Genomic DNA, 20,372 nt, shown 5'->3' with positions numbered 1-20,372 from the left:
ACCCCTAATACCTCAGAAGGTGACTGTGATGGAAGAGGTAATTAAGGAATGAGGTCATTAAGGTGGACCGTAATATGACAAGTGTCCTTCTAAGAAAAGGAGTGAGGACACAGACACACACAGAGGAAGGATCACATGGGCTTACAAGAGGATGGCCCTCTACAAGCCAAGGAGAGAGGCCTCAGGAGAAACCTGTCAAGAGCTCCATCCAGCCTCCAGAATTATGAGAAAATTCATTTCTGACGTTTACGCCACCTAGTGGTATTTGTCCTGGCTGCCCTAGCCGACTGGTACAGGCAGGAACTGACGGCTCAATGCAGGGAGTGCCTCAGGGAGTGAAGCCCAGGGTAGAACCGGTGCCTGCCGAGGGGTGATTGATGGGCAAGCGAGTTCGGAGCCGCCGGGGTAGGCATGGGATTGCTCAGCTGGGCTTGTGTGAGTCCCTGTGTGTATGTGTGGTGTGTATCTATAAACACACTAGTGTGTATCAGGTTTCCATTCATCCTCCATTTGCAAAGATGTGATACGAACATGTCTGGTTTAAGAACTCGTCTGGTGATCTACACTTATGTGGGATTAAGTGATTAATCTGAAAGCTTTAGAAAATATTACAGTAGGGCCCTGAACTAGCTCGAAGGAACAAAAAGAAGCACTTAATATCCCCCACACACACATACCACCCACTCTCAACCACTCCTTCTACTCTGTTCTATTTATTTTCTCTCTTTTTTTTTAAAAGATTTTATTTATTTATTCATGAAAGACACACAGAGAGAGAGGCAGAGACACAGGCAGAGGGAGAAGCAGGCTCCATGCAGGGAGCCCGACATGGGACTCCAGGATCAGGCCCTGGGCTGAAGGCGGCGCTAAACTGCTGAGCCCCCCTGGCTGCCCTACTCTGTTCTATTTCCACCAGCTTGGCTTCATGTTCAGCCTTCCCTCGGTAAAAACAGATCCGCAAAGAAAGCCACCACATGACGATACATAATATGGAAAATCTTTGTTTCTTGGTGATCTTTTGGAGGGTAGTCTGACCTTGGGAGAGGAGAAATAAAAAGCTGGGGGCTTCCTTCACTTCTCTGCTCCCATGGGCTGTCTAGGGACCCCTTCTCTCCCCTGCCAGCCGCTCTGAGACACGCATGATATGCTAGCGGGACCCCTTGGGGCTGGCTTTAAGTGTGGGGAGGGGCCGTGGAGCACCGGTGCAGGCCTGGGCTTTCCTTGAGAGTTCAGGGTTTATGTGATGTCAGCCTCCCTAATAAAAAGGGAATTCAAATTACCAAATGTGATGGGGGGGGGGGGGTGGGAGGCTGGCAGTGGGGGAATCTTTTAAAGCTTTCTTTTTTTCAGTGCACATTCACAGATTTTAGCCAAAATCTTTGTCAGATCTCCTGTTCTGATATTTTGTTCATCAAACGTGATTCACTTATAGGTCAAGCACAGGGGATTTTTAGGGCAGTGAAACTTCTGTACGGTCCAGGGATGATGGACACTTGTCATTGTACATTCTATGGATTTTTTTAAAATTTTTTTTAATTTTATTTATTTATGATAGGCACACAGTGAGAGAGAGAGAAGCAGAGACACAGGCAGAGGGAGAAGCAGGCTCCATGCACCGGGAGCCCGACGTGGGATTCGATCCCAGGTCTCCAGGATCGCGCCCTGGGCCAAAGGCAGGCACTAAACCGCTGCGCCACCCAGGGATCCCCATTCTATGGATTTTTGACGGTGTATAACACAGAGAGTGAACCTTAATATAAACTATGCGCCTTAGTTAATAATAATGTATCCCTATTGGTGCATCATCTGTAACAAGGTACCACACCAATACAAGATGTGTGGGGAGGACGGGGAGGGAGGGGGATAGTACTTGCTGTACTTTCTGATCCATTTTTCTGTAAATCTATATCTGCTCCATAAAAGCAATGCCTGTAAAGATAAGGGAAAAAAAATCAAGGTCCATGAATAAATCTCCCTTTTATTCCCTATTCCCAGATTCTTCCCCACAATAACTGAGTCCACCTTTGGAGATACGCTTCTTTAGTGAAGTGTCCCCTTCCCGGCCTTTGTACCAAGGTTTGCCTTTTCCCTCCCACCACTTCCTTCCTCTCTTATATTAATGGCTTGAGGGGTTTATGGGGGTTTGGTTATTCTGGTGCAGACCCCTGTAGAGCAAGATTCGAATCTTGCCTCAAGGCTGAGGTCCGCTTTTCTGTTAACAACCTAAGACAAATGTCCTTCAGGGTGGATGATGGGTCTGGGTAAGTAAGAGAAGAGCACCTCAAGGAGCTGGATGCCTACAAGGTGCTCTTGGATGGAAGGTTTTAAAGGTGATGCCTGGGGACGCCTTGGTGGCTCAGCAGTTTAGCGGCTGCCTTTGGCTCAGGGCATGATCCTAGGTCCGGACTGAGTCTGCATCAGTATCCCTGCAGGGAACCTGCTTCTCCCTCTGTGTCCCTGTCTCTCTGTGTGTGTCTTTCATAAATAAATAAATAAAAATCTTAAAAACAAAACAAAACAAAACAGGTGATGCCTGGAAGCAAGCTGCAGCTACAAAGGATACAGTCCAGATGAGACCTCTTTGCCCTGGAATCTTCTGTGGACACTGAGCTCTGGTTGTCTAGCAGTTTGTTACTCTTTGTGGCCATTTGCCTCTTATTGTGCACTAGCATTTAGTGCAAAGACTTCTTCAGAGCTTCTAACCTAGAGGACGAAAGGAAGATATTTGGTCCATATTTGGGTATGAGTGTCGAAAGGGCAACACTTTCTTTTCTGCTGTGATGACTGCAAGGATCCGTGTAGGCCTCAGGAGAATGTGAAGCTTAGGGACATATCAGGCTCTGTGGTCTGGGACATTACCCTACTAATCTTGAGGGATTGATTTATTTTCTTATGAGAAATGGTCTTTTCTTACATAATCTCTAATACTAAGCATAAGATGATTTCTCAGAAATCCCAGAGGGCCTGGAGCAGAAAGGTTAAGACTCTAGAATTCATTCAAAGGTTTACAGTAGGAGTGCAGCAGGAGATCAACCTTGCCTGCTTTTCACTGGTGCCACGTAGCTGCCCATGGGGATGTTATGCTGCTGGGACCAGCCTGTCCTGGCACATCTGCTCCTGGGGAGTTTCATTTTCTACCTGTATTTGGATAACATGCTGGGTTCCGGGCTTCTCCTGCTCTGGTCTCCCTATGTACCTGTTGTTCCAGAGGACAAGTCAGCGAACTGAATTACAGAGAGAGGAAATTGTCTCCCTAGGAGGAGGAAAGCAGCAATCCCAAATGCCAGGGCCAGGTGAGCAAGGCACCAATTCTTACAGTAGACTGTGGAAAATGCAATGCATGTGATCTTGTTGCCTGTGATAAAAACAGGGAAAGGTAATTTCTGGGAAGCTCTGTAACTTCCAAACACTATAGCTTTAGAGTTGAAAAGTAACCAAAAATGATTTGAGGTGATGATTTTTTCATTTTCTCAGCAAGATATGTGCAGTAAAGCCAGCTTCTCCTTATCTTTCATAATCTAAAATTCAGGCTCCTCATGGAGCAAGTGGAGGACTTCAGTGGACTTGGAAGGCAGAGCTTTTTCCCCTGAAAAAATGGACTCTGGGTTAAAAACTAATAGCTTTCTCCTAGCCAACCCTCAATCTCTTCCTCTCTCCCTTCCATTGTATGCATGTATGTATGTATGCAGGTAGCTAGCTAGCCATCTTACCTTTCTATCTATCATCCATCCATCATCAATTTTTCTAGGCTTTTTTTTTTCCTTTTGAGAAATGTCAGTGTCTGGATGAAGGTGCTGGTTACAATTCCTTGTGCCTGTTGATTTGGGATTCCTTGCACCTTTCACTCTGAAAAGCAGTAGATAAAAGGTTGAAATAGTGAAATTCGGTATAAAATGATTATTGCTTTGCAGAGTGTCTATTAAGTGGCATCTTATAGGAACTGAAATCCAGACTAATAAATGAAATGGGCCTCAAACTATACCATTGGAGAAAAAAAACAGCTTCTTTTCACATTGTATTGTTCAAATGGAGGCATAGCAACAGTTATTTAGAAACAAGTAATTGTCACCATCAAAAGCAAGGTAATATGAATACTACAACACATATGACCATTGTATATGCTGATTAAGTGAGGGAGAAATGATTACTTTATTCATTTTGCTATCAATGAACATCATGGTAGAGCTGAGAAACATAGTTGGAGCTGGGAAGTATTTGGGGGCCAGAATTACAGTTTTCATGGTGTTTTTTTTTTTGTTGTTGTTTTGTTTTTTAAGAGAGAAGGAGATAGTGAGTGGTGGGGAGCGCCAGAGGGAGAGGGAGAGAGAATCTTAAGCAGGCTCCACACTCAGCATGGAGCCCAACATGGGACTCCATCTCATGACCCTGAGATCATGACCTGAGCTGAAATCAAGAGTTGGATGCTTAACCAACTGAGCCACCCAGGTGTCCCCGGAATTATAGGTTTTTAAAGACATGCTTGTTCGTCCCCTAGGACTCTTGCTTTTTTATTCCCATAGCTCCAGGCTTCTGTGCCATTCCTCTTACATCAGTTTCCCCTCAGATCCTAGTGCCATCTAGAGCTGCTTAGTGCAACTGAGTTCAGCAGCATTGCCCACATCCTTTGTGACCTTCAGCTCCCCTTCAGTTGACCTTTTGGAGTTTGAAGTTTCAGAAGAGATACTTCCAGGGTGATTTGTGTAGGAGCAAAAAGACGTGTTTCTATAGATCATGAGCAAGTAGGTATAGCCTGTGAAGAAACTGCTTATGATGGCACCAGAGCCTTCTCTACATGCCTCCATCCATCTCTCTCTCTCTCTCTCCATGGATGCATGCATCCATTCGTCCATCCCTCCATACCATTCATCTACCCATCTATGTTTCTGTCCATCTATGCTTCCATCCTTCCATCTGTCCGTCATCCAGATATAGCAAAGGGATAATACAAGTTCCTGGATTTTGGAGATTTTTAAATTGATTTTATCCCTTTTGGGGAGGTACGACTTAATGCATAAAACATTAAAGATTAGTGTACTGCATCAAAGTTTTCAAACTTTTTTTGAAACAGTGAACCTCAAATGAAACCTCATATATGAGATAAATATAAAGCCATCTGAAAAGTGATCTGGAGCTCCATTTGCTCTGCAAATACCCTCCTCCCAACTGCTGTGGCACCTTCACAAGATCCCTTGGCTCCCCAGAGCACAGCTTACAGACTGCTGTGCTTTGGTATAAAGCAAAGTATGGACGATGTGGTTTGGGTGGTTGATCTTGGGGGAATTAAGGGAGGGGAGAACTCACTAGGAGCTGGAGATCTTGGAGGAAGTGTTTTGAAACAGGGAGTATGCCTTGAAAGGGGAATCATGTTTGGACCCTTGAAGAAGAGGTGGGGGACACACTACTTGGCAGGGTAGAGGCATAGAGGGGGTGATGGGGTGGAAGCAGAAAGGGTATCAGGGTCCAAAAAGGAAAAGATGGCACAGTCAAGCTGGGTAATGGAGGAGAATATAATAAAGGGGTAATTGACAAAGCTGCGGCAGGTTTCGGAAAACAATAAAGGCTAGTATAGAATCTTGGAGCTAGTGCAGCTGTAAGCCATTACTGGGGGCAGGAGGAAGTTGCCACTCCTCGACCCAGGGAGAGAGCTGGACCACCTAACAAGAGATGTGGCCTTTAGTAGAGAGATGCAGGGAGATGGTCAGGGAAATAAATGCTCCACTTTGCTATTTCTCTCCTGCCAGTGCTTTTCATTGTCCAAACCAATTGGAAGCCAGAAACTAAGGAAATCCATAAAGATTTAACCTTCCAAAGTCCAGAGAATGCTGGAAAAGGGATCTGGAGGGACAAACAGAAAATAGCCATATGTAGAACTTCTGGGTTAGACTCAAGGACCCACATCAGTTAGCTCTTGCTCCAATAATGCTGTGTAATAAACAACCTCCAAATCTCAATGAAATATACATTTCATGGGTCTTTGGGTTGGCTGGGTGACTCTCCTTCAGGCTCTGAAGGTTGAGGTGGTTTTGCTGCTTGTTGCAGGTATGTCTTAGTGGGGGCAGTTTTGTTCTATGTGTTCCTTTTCTTTTTAGATCTTATTTATTTATTTGAGAGAGGGTGCAAGTGTGTGAGTGAGAGAGAGAGAGAGAGAGAGAGACAGCATGGGCAGAGGGAGAGGGAGAAGCAGACTTTCTGCTCAGCAGGGAGACCAATGTGGGACTTTATCTCAGGACCCTGGGATCATGACTTGAGCTGAAGGCAGACTCTTAACCAACTTAGCCACCCAGGTGCCCTATGTGTGTTCTTTCTATAGCCCAGGCTGCAAGGGAAGCAGCTACCAGGGAAGCCCCCTCTTCAAGGTGATGGCTGATGTATAAGAGGGCAGACAGTGACCTTGGCACTTCTTAAGCCTTTGGTCATGTCACACCCACCAATAATGGCCAAAGCAAATCATATGGCTGAGCCCAAAGTCAAGAGGCAGGAAGACCCCCTCCTCCCAGAGAGGTGGGGAAATTGCTGGGTTGCAGGGGAAAGGGGTGGATACAGGGAGGTAGAGGAATTGGAGCGAGTAATTTAGCCCACCAAAGTCTCCCTACAAGGGCAAGATGGAAAACAGATTGCACAGGAGGGGAATTAGTGTGAGCAGATTTGGTGGTACAACTACTATTTATAGTCCCCCCTCCTCCCATATCCATTCTCCCTTTTATCACAATGGAATTTTTAGCTTGACATGTGACTATTTCACAGCTAGAGACTGCATCTCCCAGCATCCCTTGCAATTAAGTGAGGCTGTTTGATGGAGTTCTAGCTATAGACTTTCTGCCCTTAAAGGGATTAACTTCTTTCCTCACCTCTCCCCAAGCCTGCCTCCTGGAATGTGGGTGTGGTGCTGAGCCTTCTTGGTCCATACCTCAGGGGAATAGCTTCAGGATGGCAAAGCAAGAAGACACCAGGAGGGTGGCCCCCTGGGCTGCTCTTGTGCAGAGTTAGATATGAGGGAAAGAAGCCTCCATCTTTTTTTGGCTCATTATTTGGGGTCTTTATTTCAACAGCCAGGTCTGTAATTAATACAAATTCAAATACAAATTCATAGGAGCCTCTACTCTGATACCCAGTGGAAGGGATGGCAGAAAAAGATACTTTTTTTTTTTTTTTTCAGTATTACTGATGTAAGGGAGAAGAGATCTCACAATTTTAGTTTCTTGCCATGTCACCCCCATTTTGTATTAAAAAAAATTTTTTTTAAGATTTTATTTATTCATAAGACACACACACACACACACACAGAGAGAGAGAGAGAGAGAGAGAGAGAGAGAGAGAGACAGGCAGAGGGAAAAGCAGGTTCCATGCGGGGAGCCCGTTGTGGGATTTGATCCCTGGACTTCAGGGTCACACCCTGAAACGAAGGCAGATGCCCAACCATTGAGCCACCCAGGCGTCCCCCCATCTCATGTTTTGAAAGGATGAATTATCAGTGAGCTGTCAGTGCAGTTTCCCTTATGATATCAGGACAGGTAATGCCAGTCCTGAACCAGTTCTAGACCAATGCTGTATGTGACCAGAGGGCCTGCTGGACAAAGGAGGGAAATGAGGGAAGAGAATTACTTGCCTCTTGTTTGAGCATTGTGCCCAGAAGTAGAGAGCAGGATTCCAAACTTGGCCCATTTGGCTCCAAAGCCCATTTCTCCTCATTTGTCACTAATTATATCAGAAAATTCTGTGAGAGGTCCAGCTACTCTAGCATCTAGGGTGGTTTCTTCAAACTAACCTCTTTGAACATCCATGGCATTTGGTGCCAAGTCAACTTAAGCCTCTTTGCTCATCAGTATCGAAGGGATTGGTCTAGCACTTTTATCTAAACTGTGCAAATCAGGATTCCTACATTATCTCTCCCGTTCTGTTAGAAAGAGAGAAGTAATCTTGGTGGCTTGAGATTTCTTGTGCCAAAAACCAAAATGTAATATGCAAAGCCTAGGCTCTCAGTTGGGAGTATAGGAGAGTATATAGAAGGCAGGAAGCTAGGTGACCATGGGTTCAAAGCCCAGTTTTTTGGAAATTATTTAATCAGATCTTTCATTTTCTTGCCTAGGGATTGGATATAGTATATGTCAAGTTCCTAATCTACAGTAGGTGCTTTTATAGCTAATATATAGCCAGGATTTTGAGCTTATGTCAGGCTGGCCTGGCTCCTGCTCCATGCATGGCACAGGAATTGATCTTAAGAAGCTTATAATTCCCTGCAGCTTTCCAGACATGATTTGGTGGGTCACGGCAATGAGTGACATGTAAAGAATATAGCAAATTCTGGCACCAAAGATTAGAAGACTAGCCAAAGGACAATTCTCCATACCTGGCCAAGAAGACTAAATTGAGACCCTTTGGTTATGCCCATTTTTCTTTAAAGATTTTATTTATTTGAGAGAGAGAGAGCATGCACAAGTGGGGGAGGGGCAGAAAGAGAGGGAGAAGCAAACTCTCTGTTGAGCAGGGAGCCTAGGGTGGGACTCCATCCCAGGACCCTGGGATCATGACCTGAACCAAAAGCAGACATTTTGCCAACTCAGCCATCAAGGAGCCCTAAAGTTGGTTTTTTCTTTCTTTCTTTCTTTCTTTCTTTCTTTCTTTCTTTCTTTCTTTCTTTCTTTCTTTCTTTCTTCTCTCTTTCTTTCTTTCTTTCTTCTTTCTTTCTTTCTTTCTCTTTCTTTCTTTCTTTCTTTTTCTTTCTTTCTTTCTTTCCTTTCTTCTTTCTTTCTTCTCTTTCTTTCTCTTTCTTTCTTTCTTTTTCTTTCTTCTTTTTCTTTTCATTTTTTTAAAGATTTTATTCATTCATGAGAGACACAGAGAGAGGGAGGCAGAAACATAGGCAGAGGGAGAAGCAGGCTCCATGCAGGGAGCCTAATGCGGGACTCGATCCTGGGACTCCAGGAACATACCCTGAGCTGAAGGTAGACGCCCCAACCACTGAGCCACCCAGGTGTCCAAGTTGGTTTTCTTAAGCCTGCTTTTCTTTGGATTTTTGCCCAAGTGGGCATGCTATGTACTTATTTGAACGAGAATATCTAGGAAGGGAGGAAAAAAGATGAACAGGTGAAGCAAAATCTTTTCAACATCTGCTTTGTGATTTATAAAATAAAAATGGCACCATGCCCTTAAGGGATTCTTCCTAGGAAAATGGAACTATTGTACAGAGAAACACCTCAGAAAGACTGGAAAGTCTACCTGTACTTGGAAAATTGTTGAGTATAACATGAAGAGAGACTTGATCACACTACCATTTATTATTATTTTTTTTCACACTACCATTTAGAAAAGGTTTCTAAAGCTATTCTCAGGACCATGCTTTGGTAATGGAATGAATCTCTTTTATATCTGATTTTCATTCTATCTTCATGTTGATGGAATAATATGTACAATATACTTACATCCAATATACTGGATGTGTAATAACCAGCTATTAGCAACATGAATTCTTTCATTTCTCCTGCTTGGCTTCTCCCACTCCTCAGTGCTCTTAAAAGATTTGTAACTGACTGGCCATATTCACCTTTCTCTCTTCTCAATTCAGTCATTTTTAGGTCTTGAGACTAATCTGTAGATCATCTAAAACAGTGAAGGAGTTTTCTTCCGTTTCATATAGAGCACTTGTGCATGGTATTTGGCATAGAAAGAGGAATCAACTCTATTTTCAGGGTGTGTTTGTTGGGAAAAGATTCAGACAAGAAGTGATGTTGGGGCTGAGTCTTAAGGAAGGTTCTTTCCAAGTATAAAGGACAGGGAAGGAGTCCAGGTAGAGTATGAGGGTCAGAAAGAGCATGGGGGAAAGTGCAGGTGGCTTGGAAGGCTGTTTTGGTGCATTGGGCGGGGAGAGGATGGCGTTGTAGATGGAGAGCCTGGAGCTGTGGTTGGGAACCTGGAATCTTTTGGAAGATGTTAGGCTGGGTATGTGGGGTAGGATGGACTTGGATTTTGAATTAAGAATGAGAATCCGATCACAATTGCATTTTTGAAGGCAACTGTCACAGCTATGTGGGCAACAAGTCTTCCAAATAACCTGTTTCCTCATTTCTAAAGTAGGGACAAGGGGCACCTGGTTGGCTCAGTCACTTAAGGCTCTGACTTGTGATTTCAGCTCAGGTCATGATCTCGGGGTTGTGAGATTAAGCCCCGAGTTGGGGATGGGGGGCCGTGTTCATCCTCAGCAGGGAGCCTGCTTGTGATTCTTTCCCTCTGCCCCTCACCCCACTCATGCTCTCTCTCTCTCTCTCAAATAAATAAAATCTTTAAAAAGATAAAGGACAGTAAGTTTTGCATGAAGATTAGAAGAGATAATGTATGCAAAAATGCCAAACGTATTTAAACTGTTATCATTCTTGTATGACTTGACTCATGAGTGAGTTAATATGCTTACTTTTTCAAGAAGAGTCCAGCTTTGTCATCTGAGGCAAAAAACATGCTTGGCATTGTTATCTGATTTATATAGCTTCCTACTTCCTTAAACATCTGGTTTTTTAAATGGGGGGTGGCTATTACCATTTATTGTCTGCTTTAGCTTAAATTTTAACTCCTATAAATTGGAAGAGTCGCAGGGGAGCATTGATGAACATTGATAATAGAAAAGGAAAAGAAAGGGTTTTTTCTTCCTGGCTGTGCATTCATTCTTTCAAGAGCCATTTAGGAAGAAAAACGTTTCCTTCTTCGCTCAGCATGTAGCAAATCAGGTGCCTGAAGACCTCATCATAGTTCACTAAATCTCTCCTACCAAAAGAGCAGCATGGTTGTGAGTAGGTGAACAGAAGCCTGGTGTATAAATAGCTAAATGTACAGAGAAGTACATGAGGCATCATGTGTGATACTTGTTTGATTTTGTTCAGTGTGTTATTAAGAAGGACCCTGGTTCCTAAAGAACATTAAAACATTTTCAGAGCTCAAGCCTGATTCCTGTCTTACTCCTTGGCAATGGTGTGACCCAGGAAACCATGTCACCTCTTTGGGACCTTCCCCTCTTCTGTCCATGGGGAGAGTTGCAAGGCCTGCTTCACAGGGCTCTTGGGAGGTGGTGTGCAACTGGCTGCCTCTTGCACTTCTCTAGTGCCTGGTGATGACAGCCCTGCAAGGTAAGGGCTGGGAGAGCAACAACCTTGGCTCTGGGGGCTTGTACTCTTCCCTTCTCGTGGTGGCATCAGACGTTTAAATTGCTTCTAGGCACAGATCTTAACTGACACTTAAACAGGAAAAGGATGAAAAAGACTTGGTTTAATCTATGAAATGTCTTGAGCTTGAAGACCTACTGGAGTCCAGCGCTTATCTGGCATCACAGAGCCCAGGTGATGGTGGGTTCTGCCAACCTGACCAGGCCCCATGGACAGGACAGTAGGGCATAAAGGTGCTGACAAGATGGTCATTTTTGGTGGCAGAGATGGGGGATGGTATGAATGGTGACCAGGGGTAAGACAACATAGTCCACGCAGCTGCAGGTGTGAAAGTCAAACTCTGTCTTTATTCTTTTATCATTTTATTTGGGATAGGTAGCAGCACTGCCTGGGGAGCTCATTGGAAGGGGAGGAGGGGGAATTCTGCTGGATGGAAATCTTGCCTTGGAGCATCAATTTTATCTAAGGCCTATTTTCAGCACATTCCATGTTAGAGTTTTCAATGGCAAGTCAAGAGTAGGAGGAGGATGGGCTCAGAGGAAAGGTTCTTTGCCAACAGTTCAACGTAGTGGCCAAAAGCTTACTCTTGCATTTCATCCTGCCTGTGCCTTGGAGTTGTTTTATGGAACCTGAATTAAGGAAATATAAACTTTCCAGGTAGCATATAGCTGTCCCTACCTTTCTTGCATCTCTGTCGTTGGTTGGTATGACGCCATACTGTCCTGACGGTCACTAGCAGCTCGACTACAGGTCTGATACCAAGCACATTCATACCTCAGCCATAAAACAGGGCTTTCTAAATGCTCTCTTTTCCAACAGATACCTCTCCACCACCCCTAACTCCACCAAAATGAAGTAGAAGCACATCCTGAGTTGACCACTTCCTCTGGGCCCGGCCAGGCACACACAGCAAGAATGTTGGCTGGTGATGAGTTCGATATGCCGCCCACCTGACTGAGCCATGTATATACTCAGGCTTGACCTACCCTGGCAAACCCTGCAAGGATATTTGTAGACATTTCAAGTGATTGACTCCTCTGAGGAAATGCTACATTAAAAAATATATATATATCCACACATATATTTAATTATTCTTTTAAAACCACAACTGAAAAAAATTCTTTGCCATTGGGTAGAATTAAATCTGACAAGAAACCCTAGGAGTTTTTTTATTAGTACCATTATTGTTTTCTTTGGCTCCATGTATTATATTGGTAAAATGACAAAAAAAAAAAAAAAAGGAAGAAAAGGAAAAAATTGTAAAAAGGCAAATATTTTGTACAAAAATACAAAGTTTTAAAAGCTCTTTAAGTATATTTCATATTATTACTAAGTTGACCTATATATCTGTATGTCTGCATATTTTTCTTACATTTGGGATTTTAGAAATGTAAGGTACTGTTTACACAGTACAGTTTAAGTTCTTCCTAGAACTCAACAACCAATGATAGCCTTTTTTCTGATTGGAGCAATCCATACTTTGGAAGATGTGATTTGCATAATTGTGCAGTTACTGGCTGAGAAAAATATATGTGATTCAGTCCATTTGCATACTGAAAATCAATATTTCATGTTGGGGGAACATTTTAGTCCTGAAGTCCTTGAGTAACGAAGGATGGTAAAGATAACCAGATGTCAATTTTTTCAGTAATTGGTTTTCAGTGCTTTTTTTCCAATCTGGAGGTGATACAATCAGAAAGAAGTATCCTTTTTTGCCTTTGAGAACCATCCAGAAATTTGCTCGTTTTTACATCACAGTCCATTATAATGCAGATGATAGTACTAAAAGAGAGGGAAAATAATGGGCATTAGTTTTTCTTAAAGAATAATGTAATGTATAATTCAAAAAAGGAACATGTATTTTTTTATAGGAAAGATTCCAAAATACATCATTCAATTATTTTTTCAAAGAAATGCCTATAAGTTACTATTCAGATTAACTAAAGGTAAATTTCTTTTTGAAGAAGCCTATTCTGGGCTCAACTCAGATCTCAAATGGCCAAACAAGGCAAATCAAATGACAAGTCTGGGTCACTTCACAACCTCTAGAAGAAAAAAGTAATTTCTTCCTTTTTTAAAAATTGAGGTATAACTGACATAAACATTAGTTTCAGGTGTACAATATGACTTGATATTTGTATATATTGTGAAATGATCACGACAGTAAGTGTATTTAATATCTGTTATAAGTAGTTAGAAAAAATTTTTTCTTATAACTTTTTAAAGTTTCTATTTTAATTCCAGCTAGTTAACAGTGTTATAGTAGTTTCAGGTGTACACTACAGTGATTCGACACTTCCATACATCACCTGGTGCTCATCAGGACAAGTGCTCTCCTTAACCCCCTTCACCTATGCCCCCCATCCCCTCAACCCCCCTCCCCTCTGGTAACCATCAGTTTGTTCTCTATAGTTTAAGAGTCCATTTCTTGCTTTGTCTCTCTTTTTCCATTTGTTCATTTGTTTTGTTTCTTAAATTCCGCATGAGTGTGGAATAATCATATTTGTCAATAATTGTATTTGTCTTTCTCTCACTTATTTTGCTTAGCATTATACCCTCCAGCTCCATCCACGATACTGCAAATGCAAGATTTCATTCTTTTTATGGCTGAATAGTATTACTGTGTGTGTGTGTGTGTGTGTGTGTGTGGGGTTGTGTGTGTATCACATCCTCTTTATCCATTCATCTATCAGTGGAGGCTTGGGCTACCTTTTTTAATGGTTTCCTTTGCCGTGTAGAAGCTTCTAAGTTTGATGTAGTCCCATTTGTTTATTTTTGCCTTTGCTGCCTTTGCTTTTGGTGTCAGATTAAAAAAAAATCATCACCAAGACTGATGCCAAGGAGTTTACTGCCTATGTATTCTTTGAGGGGTTTTGTGGTTTTAAGTCTTGAATTAAGTCTTTAATACATTTTGCGTTAATTTTTTTAAAGATTTTATTTATTTATTCATGAGAAACCCAGAGAGAGAGAGAGAGAGAGAGAGGCAGAGACACAAGCAGAGGGAGAAGCAGGCTCCACGCAGGAAGCCTGACGTGGGACTTGATCCTGGGTCTCCAGGATCACGCCCTGGGCCAAAGGCAGACACTAAACCGCTGAGCCACACAGGCTGCCCAATTTTGAGTTAATTTTTGTGTATGATGTACACTTCATTCTTTCACATATGGCTGTCTGGTCTGCCTAACACTATTGACTGAAGATACAGTCCTTTTGCTATTGTATATTCTCGGCTCCTTTGTCAGTTAATTGACCACATATGTGTGGGTTTATTTCTGGGCTCTCTATTCTGTTCCATTGATCTATTTGTTTTTATGCCAATACCATACTGTATTCATTACTATGCCTCTGCAATATGTTTGAAATCACAGAGCAAAATGCTTCTAGCTTTTTTCTTCTTTCTCATGATTGCTTTGGCTCTTTGGGGTCTTTGTGGTTCCACACAAATCTTAGGATTCTATTTATGTGAAAGATCCCTATGGAATTTTGATAGGGACAGGACTGAATTGCTTTGGATAGTATAGACATTTTAACAATATCCTTCCAGTCCATAGGGATGGAATATCTTTGCATTTATTTATGTCATCTTCATTTTCTTTCAGCAGGGTCTCATAGTTTTCAGTCTCATAATCTTTCACCTCCTTGGTTAATTATTAGGTATTCTCTTGGATGCCACTGTAAGTCAAGATGTTTTCTTAATTTTTCTTATTCATTATTAGTATATAGAAATGTAACAGATTTTGGTATACTGGTTTTGTATCCTGCAACTTTGCTGGATTCATTTATTAGTTCTAACAGTTTGGTTTTGTGTTTGTGTGTGTGTGTGTGTGTGTGTGTGTGTAGTCTAGGATTTTCTATATATAAAATCATGTCATTTGCAAATAGTGACAGTTTTACTTCTTCCTTTCTAATCTAGATGCCTTTCATTTCTCCCTCCCACCCACCCCCACCCCTAATTTCTCAGGCTAGGACTTCTAATACCACATTGAATAAAAGTGGCAAGAATGGCCATATCCTTTTCTTGTGCCTGATCTTAGAGAAAAAGCTTTCAGCTTTTCACCACTGAATATGATGTTAGCTATGGGCTTGTCACATATGACCTTTATTATGCTGAGGAATCTACATCCACTATGTTGAGAGTTATTTTATTACAAATGGAGGTTGAATTTTGTCAAATGCTTTTCTCCATCTATTGAGATATATTATTTTTGTTTTTCATTTTGTTAATGTATCCCATTAGTTGATGTGTGGATATTGAATCATCCTTGCCTCCCTGAAATAAATTCCACTTGATCATGGTGTATGATTCTTTTAATATACTATTGAATTCATTTTGCTGATATTTTTTTTTTTTTTTAGGATTTTTGCATTTATGTTCACCAGGGCTGTTGGTCTCTAATTTTCTTGTAGTGTATCTGTCTGGTTTTTGGTATCAAGATCATGCTGGCTTTGTAAAATGAGCTTAGAAGCATTCTCTCTTCTTCAATTTTTTTGAAAAGTTGAGAAGATTAATATAATTCTTTGAATGTTTGGTAGAATTCACCAGTGAAGCTATCTGGTCCTGGACTTCTGTCTGTTGGGAGGTTTTTTTTTATTTTTTTTTGCAGACACTAAACCGCTGAGCCACACAGGCTGCCCAATTTTGAGTTAATTTTTGTGTATGATGTACACTTCATTCTTTCACATATGGCTGTCTGGTCTGCCTAACACTATTGACTGAAGATACAGTCCTTTTGCTATTGTATATTCTCGGCTCCTTTGTCAGTTAATTGACCACATATGTGTGGGTTTATTTCTGGGCTCTCTATTCTGTTCCATTGATCTATTTGTTTTTATGCCAATACCATACTGTATTCATTACTATGCCTCTGCAATATGTTTGAAATCACAGAGCAAAATGCTTCTAGCTTTTTTCTTCTTTCTCATGATTGCTTTGGCTCTTTGGGGTCTTTGTGGTTCCACACAAATCTTAGGATTCTATTTATGTGAAAGATCCCTATGGAATTTTGATAGGGACAGGACTGAATTGCTTTGGATAGTATAGACATTTTAACAATATCCTTCCAGTCCATAGGGATGGAATATCTTTGCATTTATTTATGTCATCTTCATTTTCTTTCAGCAGGGTCTCATAGTTTTCAGTCTCATAATCTTTCACCTCCTTGGTTAATTATTAGGTATTCTCTTGGATGCCACTGTAAGTCAAGATGTTTTCTTAATTTTTCTTATTCATTATTAGTATATAGAAATGTAACAGATTTTGGTATACTGGTTTTGTATCCTGCAACTTTGCTGGATTCATTTATTAGTTCTAACAGTTTGGTTTTGTGTTTGTGTGTGTGTGTGTGTGTGTGTGTGTGTAGTCTAGGATTTTCTATATATAAAATCATGTCATTTGCAAATAGTGACAGTTTTACTTCTTCCTTTCTAATCTAGATGCCTTTCATTTCTCCCTCCCACCCACCCCCACCCCTAATTTCTCAGGCTAGGACTTCTAATACCACATTGAATAAAAGTGGCAAGAATGGCCATATCCTTTTCTTGTGCCTGATCTTAGAGAAAAAGCTTTCAGCTTTTCACCACTGAATATGATGTTAGCTATGGGCTTGTCACATATGACCTTTATTATGCTGAGGAATCTACATCCACTATGTTGAGAGTTATTTTATTACAAATGGAGGTTGAATTTTGTCAAATGCTTTTCTCCATCTATTGAGATATATTATTTTTGTTTTTCATTTTGTTAATGTATCCCATTAGTTGATGTGTGGATATTGAATCATCCTTGCCTCCCTGAAATAAATTCCACTTGATCATGGTGTATGATTCTTTTAATATACTATTGAATTCATTTTGCTGATATTTTTTTTTTTTTTTAGGATTTTTGCATTTATGTTCACCAGGGCTGTTGGTCTCTAATTTTCTTGTAGTGTATCTGTCTGGTTTTTGGTATCAAGATCATGCTGGCTTTGTAAAATGAGCTTAGAAGCATTCTCTCTTCTTCAATTTTTTTTGAAAAGTTGAGAAGATTAATATTAATTCTTTGAATGTTTGGTAGAATTCACCAGTGAAGCTATCTGGTCCTGGACTTCTGTCTGTTGGGAGGTTTTTATTTTTTTTTATTTTTTTTTTTTATTTTTTTTTTTTTTAATTTTTATTTATTTATGATAGTCACAGAGAGAGAGAGAGAGGCAGAGACACAGGCAGAGGGAGAAGCAGGCTCCATGCACCGGGAGCCTGATGTGGGATTCGATCCCGGGTCTCCAGGATCGCGCCCTGGGCCAAAGGCAGGCGCCAAACCGCTGCGCCACCCAGGGATCCCTGTTGGGAGGTTTTTAATTATTTATTCAGTCTCCTTACTAATAATTTGTCTCTTCACATATTCTATTTTCTTTGTTATTCAGTCTTGGTAGGTTTATATTTCTAGAAATTTATCCATTTCGTCTAGCTTGTCAAATTTGTTGTCAATAATTGTTCATGGTAGTCTCTTATGATTCTTGTATTTCCATGGTATCAGTTGTAATATCTCTACTTTCATTTCTGATTTTACTTGAGTCTGCCTTCTTTTTTTCCTGGTGAGTCTAGCTATAGTTTTGTTGATTTCGTTTATCCTTTTATAGAACCAGCTCTTCTTTTCATTGGGCTTTTGTATTTTTGCATTGCATGCCTTTGTTCTTTTTATTATTTCCTACCTTCTACTAACTCTGGACTTCATTTTCTAGTTCCTTGAGATGTAAACTTTGGTTGTTTATATGAGTTTTTCTTGCTTATGGAGGTGGGCATTTATTGCCATGAACTTTTAGAATTGCTTTTGTTGCTTTCTGTAAGTTTTGTTATGCTGTTTTTCCATTTTCATTTGTCTCAAGGAATATTTTGGTCTCTTTTTTCTTTGGTCCACTGCTTGTTTAATAGCATGTCAGTTAATCTTCACATATTAGTGAGTTTTCCAGTTTTCTTCTTGTAATTGATTTCTAACTTTATATCATTGTGGTCAGAAAAGATGTTTTTTTTTAAATTTTTATTTATTTATGATAGTCACAGAGAGAGAGAGAGAGCGAGAGAGAGGCAGAGACACAGGCAGAGGGAGAAGCAGGCCCCATGCACCGGAAGCCCGATGTGGGACTCGATCCCGGGTCTCCAGGATCGCGCCCTGGGCCAAAGGCAGGCGCCAAACCGCTGCACCACCCAGGGATCCCCAGAAAACATGTTTGATATGATCTCAGTCTCCTTAAATTTATTGAAACTTGTTTTGTGGCCTAATATATAATCTATCCTGGAGAATGGTCATGTACAATTGAGAAGAATGTGTATTGCTGATTTTTTAAAAAGATTTTATTTATTCATGAGAGACAAAGAGAGAGAGGCAGAGACATAGGCAGAGGGAGAAGTAAACTCCCTGTAGGGAGCCCAATACAGGACTTGATTCTAGGACCCCGGGATCACGACCTGAGCCAAAGGCAGATGCTCAACCACTAAGCCACCCATGTGTCCCTATTCTGTTGATTTTTGGTGGAGTGTTTGGTATATGTCTGTTAAGTCCATCTGGTCTAATACATTGTTTAAGGCTGATATTTCCTCATTGATTTTCTGTTTGGATGATCTATACACTGATGTAAGTGGGGTATTAAAGTCTGGTTTTTGGTATCTATTGCTATTGTGTTGCTATTAGGTCTCTTAATATTTGTTTCATATATTTAGGTGCTCTATAAATATTTACAAATGTTATATCCTCCTATGGGACTGACCCCTTTATTATGTCATGCCCTTCTTTGTCTCTTATACAGTCTTTGTTTAAAGCCTGTTTTGTCTGATATAAATATAGCTATCCCATATTCTGGTTTTTGTTTTTTCATCTCTTCACTTTCAGCCTGTATCTTTATGTCTGAAGTAAGTGTCTTGTTGGCAGCATACACATGAATCTTGTTTTCTTATCCATTCAGCTACTCCGTATCTTTTGATAGGAGAATTTAATTCATTTAAAGCAATTGTTGATAGGCATATATTTACTATCATTTAAAAAATTGCTTTTTTGCTTGTTTTATAGTTCCTCTCTATTCCTTTCTTCTTCCCTTGCTCTCTTCCTTTGTGAGTTGATGACCTTCTTTAGTTGTATGCTTAGATTTTCTTTTGTGTATCAACTATAGGTTTTGCTTTATTGTTACCATGAAACTTACATATAACTCCTTATATTTATAACCATCTATTTTAACTTGATAACAACTTAAGTTTGCATTCTAAAGCTCTACATTTTTACTCCCACTTCCCACATTTTGTTTTTTATTTCACTCCCACTTCCCACATTTTGTTTTTGATTTCTTTTTATCTTGTGTTTCCTTTATTATATAGTTATTTTTACTACTTTTGTCTTTTAACCTTCATCAGCTTTATAAGGAATTAATCTACCATCTTTACTATTTACCTTTACCAGTAAGATTTATACTTTTGTATGTTTTCTTGTTACTAATTAGCACTCTTTTTAGCTTACAGAAGTCTCTTTAACATTTCTTGTAAGGCTGGTTTAGTGGTGATGAACTCCTTTAAGCTTTTGATTATCTGGGAAATTATCTCTCTCCAATTCTGAATAAGGCTTATGGGGTTTCCCTTGCAAATAACTTTTCATTTCTGTTGTTGCTTTTATTTTTTTTCACATATTTACTTAAATTCTAGTAAGTTAACATGTATGGTAAAACTGGTTTCAGGTGTAGAATTTAGTGATTCATCACCTACATATAACACCACCCAGTGCTCATCACAAGTGCCCCCTCTCAATACCCATCACCCACTTAGTCCATAAATTCTAATAACAATTAAAAAGTAATGTGTCTTGGTACAGATATCCTTGGGTTCATCTTCTAAGGGGCTCTATGTGCTTCTTGGACTTGGATGTCTGTTTCCTTCCTTAGATTAGGGAAGTTTTCAGGTAAGTGTTCTGCCGTTTTCTCTTTTCCTTCTGGGATCCCTATAATGTGCATAATATCATGCTGGATGATGGCACAAAGGTCCCTTTAACCTCCTCTAACTTTTTATTCTTTTTCCTTCTTGCTCTTCAGCTTGGCTACTTTCCATTACCCTGTCTTCCAGATTGCTGATCTGTACTTGTGCATCCATCCTCTGATCTGCTATTGATTCCCTCAATTCTTTGTTACTGAATTCTTTAGGTCCAACTGCTTCTTTTTATATTTTCTATCTCTTTATTGAAGTTCTCACAGAGTTTGTCCACTCTTTTCTCAA

General features: G+C 40.6%; 1 protein-coding gene across 2 annotated transcripts in view; it reads right to left on the bottom strand.

Annotated features, from left to right (window-relative positions):
* Nucleotides 1-1,812: 1,812 nt before the first annotated feature.
* Nucleotides 1,813-20,372, bottom strand: part of COLEC12 (collectin subfamily member 12) — a 195,878-nt gene continuing 177,318 nt past the window's right edge. The window contains exon 10 of one of the 2 annotated variants that reach the window (XM_041751113.1): nucleotides 1,813-1,929. In XM_041751113.1, the coding sequence (XP_041607047.1) occupies nucleotides 1,904-1,929 (26 nt within the window). In that variant the 3' untranslated portion in view covers nucleotides 1,813-1,903. Of the gene's footprint in view, nucleotides 1,930-12,793; nucleotides 12,930-20,372 lie in introns of those variants that run through there. The other variant, XM_041751163.1, reaches the window with a different exon arrangement.

Source organism: Vulpes lagopus, chromosome 1 (assembly GCF_018345385.1).
Source record: "Vulpes lagopus strain Blue_001 chromosome 1, ASM1834538v1, whole genome shotgun sequence".
Lineage (NCBI taxonomy): Eukaryota > Metazoa > Chordata > Mammalia > Carnivora > Canidae > Vulpes > Vulpes lagopus.
The sequence above is the reverse complement of the archived record's forward strand: the minus strand, read 5'-3'. Positions and strand labels throughout refer to the sequence as shown.